Source organism: Elephas maximus, chromosome X, assembly GCF_024166365.1.
Source record: "Elephas maximus indicus isolate mEleMax1 chromosome X, mEleMax1 primary haplotype, whole genome shotgun sequence".
Lineage (NCBI taxonomy): Eukaryota > Metazoa > Chordata > Mammalia > Proboscidea > Elephantidae > Elephas > Elephas maximus.
The window spans coordinates 61,571,187-61,592,284 of NC_064846.1; the positions used below are offsets into that span (position 1 = coordinate 61,571,187).

Genomic DNA, 21,098 nt, shown 5'->3' on the forward strand with positions numbered 1-21,098 from the left:
AAACTGCAGACCTTTTGATTAGCAGCTATGGTTTTTAACCACTGTGCCACCAGGGCTCATCATTAGGGAAATGAAAATCAAACCAACAATGAGATATCACTTCACACCCTTTAGGATGACTATGATAAAAATAAACAGAAACCAACTGGTGCTGGTGAGGATGTGGAAAAATTAGAAACCTCATCCATTGCTGGTAGGATTGTAAAATGGTACAGCCACTATGGAACACAGCGTGGTGGTTCCTCAAAAAGTTAAACATAGAATATCATATGATAGCAATTCTTCTAGGTATGTATCCAAAAGACTTGAAAGCAGGGACTCAGATACTGGTACACAAATGTTCACTGCAGCATTATTCACAAAAGCAAAAAGGTGGAAACAACCCAAGTGTCCATCAATAGCTGAATGGATAAACAAAATGTGTTACATCCATACAATGAAATATTACTCAGTCATAAAGAGACAGGAAGTTCTGAAACATGCTATGATATGGATGAACCTTGCAAACATTATGCTAGATGAAATAGGTCAAACACAAACGGACAAATGTTGTATGGTTCCCCTTATATGAAATATCTAGGATAGGCAAATACAGAGAGACAGAAAGTAGACTGGTAGTCACCGAGGAATGGGGACATGGGTGAAATGGGGAGTTGCTGCTTATTAAAGAATACATTTCCGTTTGGGGTGATGAAAAAGTTTTTTAAATAAATAGTGGTGATGGTTGCACAACATTGTGCAATAAATGAATTGTATCCTTAAAAATGTTTAAAATGGCAAATTTTATGTTGCATATATTTTACCACAATAAATAAGTTAAAAAAAATGTTTTGCAGAATGTCCCTCAATCTGGGTCTGTTTGATGTTTCATCATCTTTAGATTCAGGTTACGCATTTTTAGCAGGAGAGCTGTTCCAGATCAAAGGAAACTGAAGACAACCTAATTACTAAATGCAACATGTGTTTTTTCTCTTATTATAAATGATAAGAGTGGAACAATTGGTAAAATTTGAATAAAATGTGTAGATTAGATAGTATCGTATCAGTGTCAATTTTCTGATGTTGATAAATTTACTGTGGTTATATGAGAGTGCCCTTTTTGGAGAAATACACATTCAAGTATTTAGGGATAAAGAGGCATCATGTTGCAACTCACTCTCAAACATTCAGAAAAAATAATACGTGTGTGTGTGTAGAAAGAGAAAGAATAATAAAGGAAATGTGGTAAAACATTAGTATTTGTGGAATCTAGGTAAAGGGTAATTCAAAATCTTTGGAATATTTTTGCAACTTCTCTGTAAATCTAAAATTATTTCAAAGTAAAAAATAAATATAGAAACAAACTATACAATGTTTTAAATGTGTTTATGCACATGTCAAGTTGTTTTGACAATGACACATATGCTTAAGCAGGGAGACCTGAATGTCGGATTTCAATTAGAAACTTTAATTCCTAAGACCCACTTTATAGTAAATTAAACCAAATTAAGCTGAGGCCATTAAGCAAAGCCAGCCTATCTACAATTGGATCATAGTAAGGTAAATAAAACCAAACACACATTAAGCCACAAAATATAATAAAGTATAAGTGTTTCAAAATTAGTGTCTTTACTTTTTTAAAAAATTTAGATTGGTACCTGGGAAAATCTCTACCTATCATTTTGGAAAATGGTAGGTTTCTCGATACGGGCTTTAATATATACGTAACTCAACAAAATTCTGAGTGAGCTTCTCTTTAAAAATAAAATAAAACATACAGATTCATTTTATTTCAGTTTCAAGTAACTTTGTACTGTGTTTTGATATACCTTAAATTCTTATTGTGACAAAGAAAAACTTTCAAAAGCAACATAAATCTTCAATTTATCAAATCAAGCCATATTCCAGAAGTTATATTAGTCTTTTCCAGGTAATTTTTTTAAAGTATCAACTTGCACAGAGAATACAAGGAAAATTACATATGGCATATACTTAAGACCATGCACAAGAAATTAGCAAAATATTGCACTTTGCTTTATAAGCATTGTGAATTTTGGATTGAAGTGGGGTTGTATTTTATCCCCAAATCCCACATCATTGTACATTCAACTAAATTCGATTAAAAAACTGGGCCACGTCGTTGAGTAGTGGTGACTTCGCATGATAAAAAAAAAAAAAGGCTCACGCAACCCTCCTGAGATGCCATTCTTTTTAGCCAAAGGCCATTCCTGCTCTTTAAAACATATTCAAAAAGGAGGCACAACAGAGGACCTCAGGAGAGTCACAGACAGTGAGCCATACTTTTGTGGGCAGGGTGCATGGCCATGTAATCACGAAAGAATTCTCCAGATTAAAAAAAAAAAGACCTTTATGTTTTCACCAAAAATTTTGTGTGTGTGTGTGTGTGTGTGTGTGCGCACACACATGCATGGCAGTGAGCAATGAGAGAGACTGTGGGAATGAAGAATCACTAGAAAGTTCGGCTTTGGGTTACACAAAGCATTCCTGCATCCTCAGGTCTGTGCTTTTTTCTAGAGGGGAGTGGTTTCTGGTGGCAGGTGTTACAGCACAGGTTTGAGTTCAAACCTCAGTTAGGTTTAAGCACCACTTGAACACTTCCATCAGCATTGTTTAGGGAGTTACTGGCAACTCTTAATTTTCCACAGATTTTGGGTTTTACTCCTTCTTTCTACTTTTTGTAATACTCATCACTTGTTCTGCTTGTTGATGTTTATACTCTTTTTTGCTCTACTTCAGCAAAAGCAACAAGAGAAGGTCTATTCAACTTAACCAGATAAAACCTTTCATACCCAAAACAGAGTTTGAGCTAGAAAGGTAATGTGTCTGAGATGGACAGAAGGTAACTCCTTGTAAAGGTTTTGTAAAGGAGAGGTGATATCATTGATTCCTACGAAGAGTGGGAGAAGCAGGGAGACAGAATGAGGTATCCATGGGTCTGCAGCTCTTTTTGATCAGGGTTCTCAAGTTTGACCTCATTCTTTTCTATGAACTATAATGAATGTCATGAACATGAGGCACATCCATATTGAAATGTTCCCTATAGAACACTGTTGTGAAAAGAAATAATTTGCGGTTGTTTAGACTACTCACATGAAAAACAAAAAAACAGTTAAGTTAAAAAAAACTGCTATCTGGTATTTTAAAAAAAGTAGAACTGAGTGACACACACAAGGTCATACAGTTATACAACACAGATAGAAAACACTCTCCACATTATTGCCTCGCTAAGAACGTGATTTAATTCTGTACTGCCAAGTGGATGGACATCTTCTATCAGCAGCCTTATGAGAGCTAAACATACTGCTGGGTGGTACCTGAGGTAACTTTGGTGAAAAAGGGAGAGTGACTGGAGGGGGGAAAAACCCACAAGGCTTTATGCCTGCTTACTGATGTCTCTACACTTTTTAAAACTTTCAATCTAAGGTCAAGATACAGACATGTGCGGTGGAAGATAAATATTAAGAGCTATATTTTATTAGTTTAAGTTAACATCTTTGTGGCAATAACGGGACAGTGTGCTTTTAGAGACTGAGTTGCTACATTAGTAATGGTTAGTACCAGTACTTGACAAAAACATTCATTTGGAGGAGGGAGGAAAGGGACTACTGAAACCTCATTCAAATAAATTTCTTTGTTATTGTACTGAATTTTCTTTTGATTTCCAGAGGATCACTTTATAGACTTAGCCATATGGATCGTTCACGTATTAAGTCTCATTCGAATTTGTGAGAAACCTAAGTGAATGAAAATAGATTCCCCCACCACAGCTGAGAAACAACTACAGTCTTCCATTTTAACTCAGTTTAAAAGGGGAGGAAATATTAAAAAGGAAAGAACAGCTTCTGAATTCAATTTATTCTTTTTTCCCCATTAAGTCTAAGCTAAAAATTGGATATCCAATTTACCACCAAGAGGGTATTCAAATATTTCTGCTCAATCCCTCATTGCTTCTAAATTCACTCAAAGGCAAGATTATTAATTCCTCCTGACAGAAAATCAAGATTTAATGAGCAGCTGACAGCCCTTAGGAATTACAGAGGAAATTTAATACAATAGATTTGACTAAATAATATATGAGAAATACATCATGCAGAGTAACGAACATACAGTAAATGTTAGTTTAGGTGTTAAATTTTGGACACGTGGTGAATTTTATGGAATATATTTTTTATCAAACTTTACAGAAATAAAATGCCACCTCTTTTCCAACATTGGTACTTATACATTCTGACAGATGACCACACATTTTCTTGCATTTATTTGTAATTCAACTAAACATTTATTATACCTCTTACAGAGTACTGTGAAGAGATACAGCAAAACAGCATTTCTACTTTCAGAGATTTAAAATCTAGTGGATGGTGGAGATAAGATACAAAGAAAACTGTGACACAAACAACAATGGAATGCAGTAAGAGAAGAACAAGGAGAAATAGCATTCGATTCAGGGGTGGTGGATGGTAGCAGAGTGTGGGTTTAGGAGAAAAGTCTTCATGAACGAAGTTGTATTCAGAATGAGGCTTGAAAACTTGATAAGATGAAAAAGATGAATAACTCCATAGAGGTAAGAAAGGTTAAGTGTATGGTGAGAGAAAAGGGAATCATTCAGTTGGGCTGAGTTTAGGGTAGCTGAAGGAAAGAGTAGGAAATATAGACAGAAAAGGTCTGTTCATGACCATATCCAGAGAGTCTTGAATACCAGGCTGATGAGTCTATAGATAAGTGTTTTGTGTTTGTCTCATCAACTAGATTCTAAGTACCTCAGGTGCAGGGACTGTTTAAATATGTCCTTCCTATTTCCATAGCAGCTGGGTACATCATACTTGGGTATACAGTAGGTTTGCCAATAAACATTGAGGGAATTGAACGGCTTGTAAAATTATTTTCAGTGGATTTTTTTTTACTTTTTCTTAAGCTTTCTTCTTAAACCTTGTTTACAAATAAATAGACTTTAAATTGCCTTTTGAAGGTGAAAACATGAATAGAATGTTAACCCAATGATTTAGACAACTATTAGAATCCAGCCTAAAAGAAAGCCACTGCTGTAGTTCAGGTGGTCTGTACAGCCTGGTGCCCCTTGAACCAAAACTGTTAAAGTCATACCCTGTGGTACATTTTATAGGAAAACTGACTTCTAGTCAGTAAAAATGACCTGGCCTAAGTGATTTTTATATAGGTTTTTAGCTTTCAGATAGCCTCCATAGGGAAATAGCATCAAAACTAAAATTGGTGTGGAAAAATGGAGATGCAAAAACTCTTGCGTCTTGTGCATTGATTTTATTTCTGGCCGCCTCTCTCCTTAGAGAAACATGCTACAACAAACTAAAAAGAAGCTAGTGACAATCCATTTGTCAGTCTCATTTTGCGGACTGTAAAGAGAATTGCATCACTTTGATTTTAGATACTCTATTTTTTTATGCAATGGTTAACATATTACATCAAATAATATGCATTTGAGTATTATATATTACTGATTTATTGTTCTACTAGCTTTCTGTTTCTTAAGACAGTATGTTTTATATGCTTGGAATGAAATTTAAACAAGCCTTACCAGTTTTTCCCCTTCCCTTCCAGCCATGACTTCATGTGTTACTTACAGTTTGTACCTCTGGGGCAGTAGAGGGGTGGCCATTGAAGGAGTTTAATGGGGAAGGACACTTCTCGAGCTTCTAATGAACAAGAATCATAGAAGTGATTTTTTTTTCTAGCAAAGGTTAATAATGCATTTACAAAGAAAATTCAATTATTATTACAATGAGGTGCAAAGACTCAATTTACATCTAAGGTTACTGGTAGATCTGCGAGTGATACATAAATCATAATGCCTAACACCAATAGGTGCTCAATGTTTACAAAATGAATAAACTATAAATATTTTTCATTTCTATTAGTTAACAAAAGATTCAAGAATAAAATATGTAAAAACATGTAAACATGTATTTAGCAGGGGCATCGGTGGGAATATTTTAAGTTGGTGGACATTTGCCAGACTTGCCATGGTTTCTTTTTTTTTCATAGTCCTTTAAATTCTTTGATAGACTAAATACGGCCACATATTATGTGCAGTTTCTCCCTTCTGGAAATGAAATCTAATTCCTCATCCCTTTAATCTGGGCTGGCCTTGTGACTTGCTTTGACCAATAGAATGCAGTAGAAGTAACATGGTACGACTTCTGACCCAGGCTTCAAGAGACCTTGTAGCTTCCACCCTCGACCTCTTGGAACACTCTATTTGCCACCTAAGAGGCCTAAACTTCCTTCTGAAGAGGCCATAAGATGTAAAGAGCTGAGCTGACAGCCTCAACTAACCACCAGACATCTGAGTGAGGCTAAATTGGACCATTCAGCTCCAGCCCAGCCTGAGATAACTGCAGGTGCATGAGTGACTCAGGTGAGACTAGGAGTGAATCCTTCCAGCTGAAACCAGTCCAAATTGCAGAACTGTGAACAACTGTTTTAAGCCACTACATTTTAGGTGGTTAGATACACAGCAGCTGATAAAGGATATAAATTTTTTTTTTTTTTTTACCTTCTAATAATAATCGTATCATTTTTAGACATGGCCTAAGTCCCTGAGCTCCTTGTTCTTTCTACTCTATCTTGCTGGTTCTTCTCACCTGTCATCTTGGTCTTAGCCTATTTATTCAATATTTCTTATCTTTTAAAAATTCCTCCTCCTTGTCATTTTCTCCACCATATACTGGTTGCATTTTTGCCATAATATAACATATATGTTTAAGTTCAATACCTAAACGTCTGTCAGGTAAGGGGATTATGTCTGTCTTGGCTATGATGTCACAGATATGTAAGAATGTATCTAGTTTAAAAGTGCAACAAGTTAAACTGTCAGCTTTGAATCTAAAACACTACCATGAAAGACAACACTGCTTCTTCACACTTACCGTGTATGTAATAGTATAATACCTTTTTTGAGCAGATAATCGAAAGGACTGCCTTTGCTTAGAGCCAAATCAGAATATGATTAAACGATCAAAACCATCTCTCTATTTACTTACACATAATACATATAAGGTATTCATTATATATTTGAGTTCTCCAAGCAATCACTTGCTATTCTCAGCCTCTAGACCATTTACTATTTAAATTTTCATATTAACCTCAGCTGGGGTCATTCATACCCTTAACCATACCTCTACCTGGAGTCAGAAAAATTTACTGAGGGTCTTCTGACTGGGAGGTTGGCATAACTGGTTCCCACATGACTATGTTAAAAATTAATCATGCTCTGCCAGCAGCTCCCAGATGCCCAGCAATCTGTTTCATTTTACGTCTATTAGATAAAAGAACACATTTCAAATCAGCTCTCTGGTGATGCACTGTAGCCATATAGGTCCACACCAGGCTTCCAAGTAGGCCTATCTGCAGAAAATACCAAAAAGCTTACCATCAATTATCTTCTCAACACATTTTGGAAGGAAATTTCCCTATCTCCCTTTGCAACCCTCTTCCACAATCCTTACAAAGCATGTTTAAAGCCCAACATGATCCCAATTGGTCATTTAAAACAGATACATTTTATTTCTCCTAAGATGCAATAGAACATTCTCTCTTTAGAATTCTTTGTTGTTGTCGTTAGTTGCTGTAGAGTTGATTTTGACTCATGGTGACCCCATGTGTGCAGAGCAGAACTGCTCCATAAGGTTTTCAAGACTGACCTTTTGGAAGCAGATCACCAGGCCTGTCTTCCTATGTGCCTCTGGGTGGGTTTGAACTGCCAACCTTTTGGCTAGTAGTCCGGCACTTAACCTTCTGTGCCACCCAGGGACATGTAGAACCACATTTATCTTTGTTTTTGCTATTAGGACCCCTTCAGCCCTGTTGCCCAAGGTATATAAAGGAAAGAATATTCTAGAAAGTCATCAGCGATGCCAGATTGCCTTGGGGTATGCACACATACCCACACACAACAGCATGTATGCACACCAGAAAAAAGAACCATCAATCTGGGTTTGTTCTCTCACTTCCAGCTCAAGTGTATAATGGCATGGCAATCTAGAAATATATGCATTCCCTCAGAATATGGTGGAATTGGATAGAGTTGCAAAAGAATTATGTTGGACCATGATATCCTCATGTTGAGTAGTTCAATAATCTAGCTCACACACTGCATGTGATACGTAGGCAATGTTGACTGGAAAGATGACTTGAGAGGATGGAAGTTTACTTTCCTTTGTGATATAAATTTGTCTTTCCTTCCCCCAGCTTCAGTTATGATATTACAGTACATATTACTTTGTGATCTCATAATGAGTCCACTAGCAAGTATAACACTCATTTCATCATAATTTTAGAAGTGCTAAATGCAAATGACACAGTGAAAAAGTGCTGAGTACCCTAGTATGTATCTAAGTCAATTGGGACCCTTGCTAAATGTAATTAACTCTATTCTATTCTCCTTATCTTCGTGACTCCATTTTTAATCTCCTTTGCTTCAGATACAGAATTCTAGTTTGACATTTAATATTTGGGATGAAATGTCATGGTCAATTGGGGAGCTAGTTTACCCATGCGGAATGAGCAATTTCTTCTATGCCTACACATAATCAAAAAAACCAAACCCAGTGCTGTCAAGTCGATTCCGACTCATAGCGACCCTATAGGACAGAGTACAACTGCCCCATAGAGTTTCCAAGGAGCACCTGGCGGAATTGAACTGCTGACCCTTTGGTTAGCAGCCGTAGCACTTAACCACTACGCCACCAGGGTTTCCATGCCCATACACAGAAGGTAGTTTATTTTTCATATTTCCCTGTCCTCCCTCCCTCCCTCCCTCTCTCTCTCTTCTATCCTCCCCCTCCCCCATAGCTTAAGACAGATACATGAACATATCCCCTGTAATAAGTTTATTTTTATGATTATCTGGTAGAAAGTTACAGAATTATTGTAAATATAAAATTTTAAGTACCCTGGTGGCGAAATGGTTAAGTACTCGGCTACTAACCTAAAGGCTGTTTATTCAAACCCACCCAGTGGCTCTGAAGGAGAAAGACCCGGCAATCTGCTTCCATAAAGATTACAGCCAAAGAAAACTCTACGGGGAAGTTCTACTCTGTCACATGGGGTTGCCATGAGTCAAAATCAACTCGGTGGCACACAACAACAACATGACTGATGATTGACAAAGGTGCTGAATGGCATACATCTTCACGTCTAGAGATAGTTTCCAACAAAGCTATTAAGCCACTGTTTTGCTTCTAAACTATCTATTTTTATTAATAATTAATTTTGTTGTTGTTGAGAATATACATGGCATGCTTCTAAACCATCTTTATAGCTAATTATTATTTGTTAAGCACTTGCCTTCACAGACTTAACATTCTGTAGCACCTACTATTTTACACATGGATTGATTTGAATATTTATATCTTCTAATCAGTTGCATAATGATCAATTCTCTAATTATTAACAATTTGGTGATATTAAGGTTTCCTTTGCATTTTTAATTTGTAACCTGCTTTTTTTAAAAACACACGAAACAATTAAATATGATTTAAAAAAAGTCTACTAAACCATTCTGAAGTTAACTAGTACCTCACTTAATCTCGCAAGATGTTTATTACTGGAAAATTCTACTGCAGATTTGGTAAATTAACTAAAAACCATTCAAATCAGGTTTGCATTTGTGCACAAGGGTAAAGGACAGAACATCTTAACTGCTGTGAAGGTCTCCATTTATAGTTGACATCTCCAACTTCTTAGAATTGTTCTGTTTAATTAAACACACATACGCACCTGTGCGTGGAAGTGGTAATTCAGAACAATGATAAACAAACAAAAGGAAAATGTGTCCTTTCATCTAAGCCTTAAAAAAAAAATGTAAAGATTTTTCACTCAAATCCTCTCAGTGACTCATTGTGGTTCATATATTTCTGTTCTGGAACTTGAATTGAGCCCCTTTTGGCAAATATTTGCTAATGCCAACAGTGTACCGAACACGAAAAGGATAGAAGACTAAGCGTTGTCTTTAGGGATCTTTCAGTGCTAGAGCAGATGGATAATCATGGGCCAATCACTTCGAATTAATGCTTCTGGAAGGCAAAATACTTTGTATCCAGCAGCATTTCTTCCCTCATTGTCTTCATCTGTAAATTCGGTATAATGCTAAATAACTTATAGTGGAATAAACATGTAATCACTGGGATAGTATATAATGTATAAATTCACGTATTTTTCTTCTTTTTTGTATTCTTTTTTTACTGTGGTAAAATATGTATAACAAGACGTTGGCCAATTCAACAGTTTTTACAATGACACTGATTATGTTCTTCATGCTGTGTAACCATCACTGCTGTTTCCAAATGATTCTGCCACCATTAAGAGGAACTCAGTGCCCCCCACGCAATAACTCCCTCTTTCCCCCTCGCTCTCATCTCTGGTAACCACTAATAACCTTTGGTGTCTATACATTTGCCTATTCCATATAAGTGCAATCATATAACATTTGTCCTTTTGTGACTGACTTATTTCACTTAGCATAAAATCATGCATTTTTCTCTATTTTTTTTTTCTCATCTTCCATGGTACCAGCCAGTAGGAGGGTCTCAAGACAGAATTAAGTTCAGTTACAAAAAAATAAAGAAAATTACATTTCTTATGTACTTGAGTTTGTGGATTTTGGATTCATACCCATTACGTATATCAAAAGTCTAACATTTGGCACTTTTAAAATTGAGTGCCACAATGAACTGAATAAGTAAATAAAAGAATCTGTCAAAAGGCGCTATCATATACATCTTTCCACACCACAGGAGTCTTAATACAATTGCCAGGGCACCTGTTTCTTTGTCTTTTTTTTATTACTTTAAATCTAAACTATTTTGGTTTCAGTCAATGCCACAAGCTGGTGTCTGGCTCAAACCTAACGAAACTCAAGTGAATTCCAATTTTCAACCTGCAAACTCTCCTAGGAGTAAGCTTTAAAAAGCCTAATACATTTGAAGGTCAGTAAACAGAAATTAGTGGAAGGACTACAGGCAAGTCCCTGGGTTACAAATGTTTGACTTGCTTACAACCTGCAGTTACAAACCAACCCCTGTAAATCTTATTATATTAAAAATATGAGGGACATGCAGTAGTTTTTAATAACAAATGGGTACTACTTTGCAATGCATTTCAAAACATTGTTATTATTATTACCGTATTATTATGTTTATGGAGCCCTTTTGGTGTAGTGGTTAAGAGCTAAGCCTGCTAACCAAAAGGTCTGCAGTTCAAGTCCACCGGCAGCTCCTTGGAAACCTTATGGGGCTGTTCTACTCTGTCCTATAGGGTTGCTGATTTGGAATCCACTCAATGACAATGGGTTTGGTTTTATTATGTTAAAGATGTTTTAGTTGATCTGCAAGTGTTTCTTTAATATTTTTATGCATATAAGTGTACACTACATACTATATACTAAGACAAACATTTGACTGACATTAGATATGAACCAAACCTAACAAATTTGACTTAAAGACAGATTTAGGAACAGAGCTTGTTCATAATTCAGGGACTGCCTATGTATTGTTTTAAGTCAGAATTTAGTCAGTCCTTTTACCCTTTAAGAGAACCTTAGGCATTCTTCAGAAACCTTTTGGGGAGAGCTACTCTAATCATAATTGAAAACTAACTACATATTTTTACGGGCTACAATGCTTCACTGCCATTATTATATAGCTAAGGTTCCACAAAAAGTGGGAAGAACAGGAATCATTCTGGCCTCTGACATATATTTTCGTTCACTGATATTTTTTTGTGTGTGTGTGTGGTAGCCTATATATAAAGGGAAACCCCTGGTGACATAGTGGTTAAGGGCTACAGCTGCTAACCAAACCAGTTTGAATCTACCAGGCGCTCCTCGGAAACCCCATGGGGCAGTTCTACTTTGTCCTATAGGGTTGCTATGAGTCAGAATCGACTCGACAGCAACGGGTTTGGTGGTTTTTGGTATATATAAAGGTATTTAATCCATTTCATTGAGTCACAAAACCAGCTGTCTTAATTCAGTGAGCAAGGTGGGTTCTCTTTTTTTTTTTTTTTGTCTTTCTTCTAAGTATACTTAGCGTTGTAAAAATGAAAGTGGTTTGTGGGTTATAAATGCAAAAATAAAACAAAAAACAAAACAAGAACTAAAGACAGACTGGTTAAATATTCTTCCAATTAATCTGTAGAGTATCCAGAGACTGCAAGCGTAGAATCTCAGCAGAGGCTTGAATCTCAGCAGAGGCGTAACTTTCTTTACTTTCTTTACTCAGTGTTTTAGAGATGGATCTACTTAAATAGAAATCAACCACAAAGGAAAAGTCAATTTAGTTTATCTTCACTTTTGACTTTATTTGAGAGGGTGTTTCTAGCTAGCACAGCATCCTTTTCAATTTGTTTCGGTGTAATGTGCAACAGATACACTTAATTAACGAACTGATTAGCAACTTCTTTGATTATTTTCCAGTAGTTCTTTATCAAAGCTGCTGTGAATCCTCAAAGTTGTTGTACTCTAACTGTGGCACTCCAAAAACTTCAAAAACCAATTTGTTTTCCTAAAGAAGATGAACAGAAAATATGAGAAATGTCTAATTTCAAAATAGGTTCTTAAGACCTCCCTTATATATAAATCCCGTATCTTTTTCTAAAAGCTGTAAATGTTAAGAGATCACAACGGTATCCGTAATGAACACTTTACACGAAGTCCAAACAATCAGAATTATTACCAGTAAACAAACAAAGGCTTTTACAACAGAATAGTCAACAGTATAGAAAACAAAAGGCAGAAAATACTGCATTCTACTAATAATCTAATGATCTTTAAGCCATATTATGTGTAGAGATGACAGAGATGAAATATTTGACGGTTTCCCATAAAGATAAGCCAGTCTTGATATTGAATTCGACCTACTCTATTACTTATCTATTGCTGCCAAACAAATCACCACAAAACTTAATGGCTTAAAACAACAAACATTGATTATCTCACAGTTTCTGTGTGTCAAGAATCTGGGCATGGATTAGATAGTGTCTCTGGTTCAAGATTTCTTATAAGGTTGGAATCAAGCTACTGGCCGGGGCTTCTTTCTCATCTGAAGGCTCAACTGATGCCGGGGTGGGGTGGGCATTTGGGACATAATCTGCTTCCAAACTCACTCATGTGGTTGCTGGCATTCCTTGGTTACTGGCCTTGTGAACTTCTACACAGACTGCCTAAGTATCCTTACAACATGATAACTGGTGATCCATGAAAGAAGAAGGAAAAAAAAAAAGAGAGAGGGAAGGAGAGAGTTAGACACACAGAGCATGCACAAGACGGAAGCCATAGTCTTTTGGTAACCTAAGTGACATTCCATCAGTTTTTCTATTTCTATTCTGAGAAACAAGCCACTAGGCCCAAACCACACTCAAAGGGAGGGGGTTACACAAGGGTGTGAATACTAGGAGGCTAGAATCTTTAGGGACCATTTTAGAGGCTATTTACCACACCTACTACTCCATTAAAATTAAGCCAATAAATCTACTTAAATAAACTTGAGCCTTATTATAACACCACCGTGGTCTCTCTTCCTTTTAATTCATCATTGTATAGTTGCCCAATAAACCATACAAATATCAAGTGCAATTTAGAAATTCTGCTCAAAAATCTTTAATGATTCCCTGCTGCATACATTTGGTCTTCCATGATCTGATTTCTCACTTTAGCTGCACTGGACTACTTGTAAACACTGTACTTTCTATCTTCAGGCTCCCTCTGTCTGAAATGCCTCCCCCATCACACTTACTTCCCTCTTCTATTGTATTTCTACATGTTGTAGTTTTAATCTACTTATTAGGACCTGGAGCTCTGGTGACGCAGTGGTTAAGAGCTATGACTACTAACCAAAAGGTGGGCAGTTTGAATCTACCAGCTGCTCCTTGGAAACCCTATGGCGCAGTTCTACTCTGTCCTGCAGGGTTGCTATGAATCGGACTCAACTCGACAACAATTGTTTTTGTTTTTTTAAAATTAGGACCTAGTTCAAATACTTTTCTGCCTGAACCCTTCTGAGGTGCCCCTAGAGAAACTCAAACCTTCTCTCCTTCATATTTCCAATTTTTTTTACTGGATTCTGTTATAGAATTATGAATATGTGCAATATTGAAACTATTTACATATATGTTGGTCTCCAATGAACTGTATGCTCCTTGAAGATAGAAATCATGGCTTATTTAGCTTTATTATTCCAATTTTACAGTACCTAAGCACAGTGCCTTGCTTATAATACAATATAAATAAATGCTTTTTAGACTTATTCAGTTGTATACAATTTTGTATAATGCAGTTCTATATTGGATCCCATTCAATCTGATGACATAGTTTTTGGCACCAGTATTTTATAAGGTGGAAACCCTGGTGGTGTAGTGGTTAAGAACTACAGCTGCTAATCAAAAGGTCGGCAGTTTGAATCCACCAGGCGCTCCTTGGAAACTCTATAGGGCAGTTCTACTCTGTCCTATAGGGTCACTATGAGTCAGAATTGACTCGATGGCAACGGGTTTTTTTTTTTTTTTGGTTTATTTTATGAGGTTGCAGGGTACATGATTCTCAATCCATTATTTAAACGCATACTTGAAAAAAGTGTAAGTGGGCTGTTGGATTTATCGGAGTAGGGGGTGAAGGCAAAATGCCAGAGAAAGAGAAGGTAAATGATCCAGTGCAGGGATTCTACAAAAAGGTATTTCTAATGTGGAAAAACCAAAAACCAAAACCGTTCCCATTGAGTTGATTCCGACTCATAGCAACACTATAGTACAGAGTAGAACTGCCCCATAGGGTTTCCAAAGAGCTGCTGGTGAATTTGAACTACCCACATTTTGGTTAGCAGTCAAGCTCTTAACCACTGTGCCGCCAGGACTCCTCTAACGTGGAAGGCTTTGGTAATTTAGCATACTCTGATAAAAGTATGAAATAACTATTTGTCATTTAGGACATTTGTTATCTTTCACAATATTACATTTAAATGTAGCTGATCAAAGGTTGAGGATAACACTCAGGTACTTACAATGTGTTAAGATCAGACTTATGGAAATTTGTTTTAAAAATTTGAGTCACATAAAAGTTTCGGTCTAAAGAGCCAGAAATGCTAAAGTGTCTTCATGTGGTCAAAAATACATCTGAGCCCGTTGATGATAACTGGGGTTCTCACTCATGAAAAATATCGCATTGAGTATTCAAGGTAAAAAATGGTATTAAGTTCTTAGTCAAACCTCAGAGATTTATTTTGTCTTTGTCCATAAAATCCAACCTACTGTACTAGCTAAGGCTGAGTTTCCATTTTTAAACTCTCTTTAGTTGCATTTTCCTCATTTAGTAAACTCCTTGAAATTCTTAGAATTCCTTGTTATTAAAAGTATTTTATTTGTATGGCATCTCCATGAATTATAAAGCAGTTATTTCATTTACATAGCACTTACTCTAAGGAAACCCTGGTTGCACAGTGGTTAAGTGCTACGGCTGCTAACCAAAGGGTCGGCAGTTCAAATCCGCCAGGCGCTCCTTAGAAACTCTATGGGGCAGTTGTACTCTGTCCTATAGGGTCGCTATGAGTCGGAATCGAGTCAATGGCACTGGGTTTGGTTTCGGTTTTTTTTTTACTCTAAGGATGTTTAAAAGATTGGAGTGAGCCCTCTATTCTCTGTTGTTTGTATAAATTGACTTCACCCATGTTACCATGTACTGGGACTATGTTAGACTTTCAATCATTTTCTAATATTTTCATCTTTTCTATAACATACATTACTTAAAATACTAACTAATGTAATCAGTATATTAGCAAATATCAAATTATACTTGCATACTTTGTTATTTTAAAAATATAAAGCTAGATGCTAGCAACTGGGCATTATCTGGTGGATTTGAGCTGCTGACCTTTTGACAAGCAGTGAAACGCTTAACCACTGCACAACCAGGGCCCCCAATCTATTATATAGCAAGTGTAAAAGAAAATTTTTATTATATTTCATATTTTCAAGAACTTTCGGTTGATTTTAATAATTCCAACTTCACATCTCATATCAAATATAATAATTTTCCCAATGCTATTTTTTGAAATAAAATTTTATTTTGGAATTGTTTTAGATTTATATAAAATTTACAAAGAGTGTACAGACAGTTCTCATATACCTCATGCCTGGTTTCCCTTTTTCTTAATATCTTACATTTCTGTGGTATATTTGTCGTAATTTATGAGCCAAGACTGATACTTTATTATTAACTACAGTCCATACTTTTTTCAGATTTCCTTAGCTTTCACCTAACGTCCTTTTTTTTCATCCCAGGATCCCATCCAGGTTTGTTGTTGTTTTTGTTAGTTGCTGTTAAGCCAATTCCAACTCATGGTCACCCCATGTGTGCAGAGTGTTACTGTGCTCTGGAGGGTTCTCAAGGCTGTGGCCTTCTGGAAGCAGATTGCCAGGCCTGTCTTCTGAGGCACCTCTGGGTGGGTTTGAACCTCCAACATTTTGGCAAGTAGTCCAGTGCTTGACCTTTGCACTCCCCAAGGACCCCATCCAGGATACCACATGGGTTGTCAGGATTCCTTAGGCTCCCCTTGGCTGTAAGAGTTTCTTAGACTTTCCTTGTTTATTGAACACCTGGACAGTTTTGAGGAGGACTGGCCAAGTATTTTGTAGAATGTCCCTAAATTTGGGTTTGTCTGATATCTTTCTCATGATTAGACTGGGGTTATGTGGTTTTGGGAGGAAGACCAGAGACGCAAAGTGCCATTCTTATCACATCAAGGGTACATACTACCTACATGTCTTATCACCTTGATCACCTGGCAGATATAGCCGGTACGCCTGATTTTCATCATTTTTTTTTAATCCAAAATGTACCAGAAACTTAATGAAGTAACCAGAAAGTTGTCATATAAACCATTTATCTCACCTATTTTACCTTACATATATATATACTAAGTAGTCAGGGTTCATGAGGAGTTAAAAATATGTTTTTCATGGAAATACTAAAATCATTGGCTATTTATAAAAAAAAAAAAAGAGAATACTAAATAGAAAGGATATAGGTATTGTTGCCCTGAACAGAAGTTGCCTTTTGGACAGTTCATTAAATATATAAAATACCAATTGACAACTATTATACAAATATTTTATAATATAATATGGCCTTAATCTCTCACATTGCGGTGCCTGAAAACTGTCATCTTCAATTCTAGAATATGGCCAAGATATTTATTAAATGAATGATACACATAATTTATAAAAATAGGTATGAATGAAAACCAGGTTGAAAATACTTTGTTTCCAGAAGCATTGAAATTGTGTTCATATATACCTGGCGTGCAACTTTAGGAGAGTTTAACTACAGGTGGTCCCTGACTTATGACATATCTCAGTTACAAGTAACTGCACTTACGACCTTCTGTTTTTTTTTTTTTTTACATCTTATTGTTACATGTACTACATACAATGTTGCAGTGCGTAATTTGCTGATGTCATCATTCTCAGATGCTCACTCACAGGTGTTCAATTTTACGATTTACTGTCCAAAACACTGCTGTATAGATTTCGTTTTCTAAACTAAATCAGGGGCTTCAGTTGCTTGAAAACATGGACCTAAATGCTGATCACTTTCCTAAAGTCAACAGGCAGTTTCAGGAACAGTGAGATGCTACTGTGAAACATATGAAGAAAAAAAGAAAAGGACGACACAAGCAACTCTCATGAATTTTCTGACTAGAAACACTGTCCCCATTCCCAGGGATAATTCAGATGATCCAGTACCTCCCACAAGTGGAGTTATTACCACATCTGACAAAATGGCAACATTGTCCAACTCTTCTTCATCGTTGGAGGAAATTTTTATGATCTGTGTATTTTTTATATATTTATTAAAATATATCCATAAGTTTATATGTAATCTTTCCAACCCCCAAAGAGAAAAAATGATTGGATTTATAAAGCAATCTGTGGGGAGACATTTTAAGAGCTTGTAAATGTATTGCTCTACATCAACTCCCCCCAACTAGATTTAACAACTGTTGATGGCTCTTGCCTGATAATAAAAGGTAATAATAATGAAAACCAAAAAAAAAAAAAAAAAAGAAGTATTCGACTTATGTCAAAATTGACTTATGACAGAGTCGTCCGAACAGAACCCCATCGTAAGTCAAGGACTACCTGCATTCTAAAACTTGTTGGGGAGTTCGTACACATTTATAATGATCCTGGAGCAAAAAATCATTTGATTGCAGTTCCTGCTCACCTCAAGTGACTTAGATTGAACAAGATTACTCAGTGGATGCAGATCTCTGTGATTCCATAGAGACCGATTTCCTCTACTAGAACATGGGCAAAGGAAATCAACTGTATTCTTCAGAAAATTACCAGAATAAATTATTTATTTTTCCCTGTTCCAAAAGAAATTAACACAAGGTGACTTGCAACCATCATGGTAAAGACTGGTTCAGGCAAAAACCATCAATAGTTGTTAAATCTAGTTGGGGTGGGGGTTGATGTAAAGTAAAATATTTACATGGTCCTAAAATATCTCCCCACAGACTGCTTTATTCGTTGGAAAAACCAAACCAAACCAAACCCACTGCCATTGAGTTGATTCTGACTCATTTAGTTGGGGGGAGGGGGGACAGGGGTAAAATATAGAATGGAGACACCAGACAACACATGGAACAAGTGGTCAAAATTTATATCTCTAATGAGTGGCAGACAGAAAGTGTTTTTTTAATGAGTGGCAGACAGAAATAGCGTATCTCCAGACGTGAAACCCTAAGAAGGACACACTTTACTTTTGAAGCAAAAAATTAGGGGGAAAAAAAAAGCGTTTTGGGAACCCAAACCAGAGGGCTTGTCCGCTGAGATCAAAATTGACTAATTACTCTACATAGTAACACGGCAAGCAAAAACAAACTTTTCAATGTCAGTCTCAAGTCTTTTAAGATATTGACTCTGGGGGAAGTTAACTACCACATCCTAAGGATATTTAAGCAGTCTATATAGAGGCTCCTCCTCCCGACAAGGAGGAACTAATGTCTTAAAGCCAGTTTTTTTTTATGCCTAATGAGTGGAGGGAATATTTACCAGCAAAAGATTGTTTCTTTGGTATGCTGGTGATTTTTATCTTAGTTATAATAAATTGATACATTTCTTCAAACTAGATCACAAGGGAAAAATAATGCAGAGTTACAGCTGCCTGTTACATGTAGATTTTGGATTTCTGGAGTGTTAAAATAAATTATTTCTAACTCTTACCCATTCTTAATATTTGCCTGATGACAGAGCCACTTCCTTTGTGTCAAACAGCCCACTTATCCAGTGTGGGGGAGAAGCTTCTTTCTGGGGATGAAACTAGACCACAATTCAAGATGGAATCCGATTTAGTGATACTTAAGATTTGGACTAGACTAGAATTCAAAATGAAATGTGTAAGTTTTGCAGCTCAACAAACTGCCTCTGCATTCACACAGAAAAAAAGTGTTCCAAAACATTCAAGTTAGCTTTTCAAAAATATTATAGTTGTAAAATCTGTGACACCAGTAATAGTTGTGCCAAGCATAGGTTTTATGTTACTAAGTTGTTTGCCTGTGCCAGTATTTAAGTGTAATTCTGTGTGAAAAAACGTGGATAATAGTTCTCTTTATAGAAAAATCAATGTACCCAAATAGTCATAAAATATAACAGTGTGTACATGTACATGCATTATGCAAGTACAAATACATTGTGCCAGATGTGATCTAATCATCCTGGAAGTTCTGTTTAGGTATATGATAATATTAAAAAATGCTGAATGGGCTTTCTTCCTCAAAGTGAAGCAATACATTTCATGTTACTACCAGCAAACTATATTTGACATGTAATTTTAAAATGAAGTCACTCTAATCTAAAGCAATACTGCAACAACAGGGATAAGCAATGAAGCCTTTCATAAGACAAAATGGATTTTAAAATTCTAGAGAGTTTTAGCTACAAGTAATTAGAAATGCAATTTAGAACACTTTTAGTGTATTTCTTTCGATGGTTAATTACATTAGAACAACTATTGTTTCAAAGGGTGATGCACTAATAAATTGTAATAACCACCTCTCTAAAAATTGGATTACAATGTTTTAATAAGCTTTTTTTTCTATATGAGTAGAGAAGGCTATTTTTTTTTAACCCAGGAAATTTACTTTGGTCAAATACTGTGTGGGTATACACGCAGATGCAGATAAATACATGCATATAACAAATAAACAGTATATATATATATATATATATATACTTATATTTACTTATGGACTTGTAAAACAGAATGGGACTCTAAAAGGCATTTTAACTGTAATGTAAAAATTCAGGTAATAGAGTTACAGTGTAAGATTTTACTGGAATACACATTACTTCTAAAAATCATCTCAGATTTATGACGGCATGATTTGGGGCTAAGCAGTTCTCTTTGCATACAGGCTCCCTCCTTCTCAATCTATAATCGTTACCCCCATTTTCACTATTAGAGTCAAAGAAGGAAAACACAGGACAGGAAGGGAATGAAAGGAAAAAAGGATGCAAAATGGAAGCAGAAGTGGAAAAGGATAGGAAAAAAGAAAAGAAAGGAAAGGATAAGAAAAAAGAAAAGAAAGGAAAGGAAACCTTTCGTTCTGTCTGTCCTCTTCAAACCACAATCATCTTTCTCATTCCATTCATTATAAAAGTTCTTTAAAAAGCCATCTATCTATGCTGTCTCTAATTCTTTATTATCTCTTCCCACCCGTAGCACTTTGTTTATTCCTGTTACATGGTTGTTGCTGTCGTTACGTATCATCGAGTCAGTTCCAATTCATAGCAACCCTTTGTACAACAGAACAAAACACAGCCCGGTCCTGTGCCATCCTCACAATCTTTGCTACACTTGAACCCATTGTTGCAGTAACTATGTCAATCCATCCTGTTGAAGGTCTTCCTCTTTTTTGCTGACCCTCCACTTTATGTCCATGGAAGCAGCAGTCAAGAAATCAAAGGGCGTATTGCGTTGGGCAAATGTGCTGCAAAACACCTCTTTGAAGTGTTAAAAAGCAAAGATACCACTTTGAGGACTAAGGTGTGCCTAACCCAAGCCATGGTAT

At 36.2% G+C, this 21,098-nt stretch overlaps 1 protein-coding gene across 6 annotated transcripts in view; it reads right to left on the reverse strand.

The window, feature by feature from the left end:
- DIAPH2 (diaphanous related formin 2) overlaps positions 1-21,098 on the reverse strand; it is a 942,090-nt gene that overhangs the window by 65,651 nt on the left and 855,341 nt on the right. For 3 of the 6 annotated variants that reach the window (XM_049873110.1, XM_049873109.1, XM_049873108.1), the window contains one exon: positions 5,598-5,669. The exons of 2 other annotated variants lie outside the window; for them this stretch is intronic. In XM_049873110.1, the coding sequence (XP_049729067.1) occupies positions 5,598-5,669 (72 nt within the window). Of the gene's footprint in view, positions 1-5,597; positions 5,670-12,071; positions 12,537-21,098 lie in introns of those variants that run through there. One more of the 6 variants, XM_049873112.1, reaches the window with a different exon arrangement.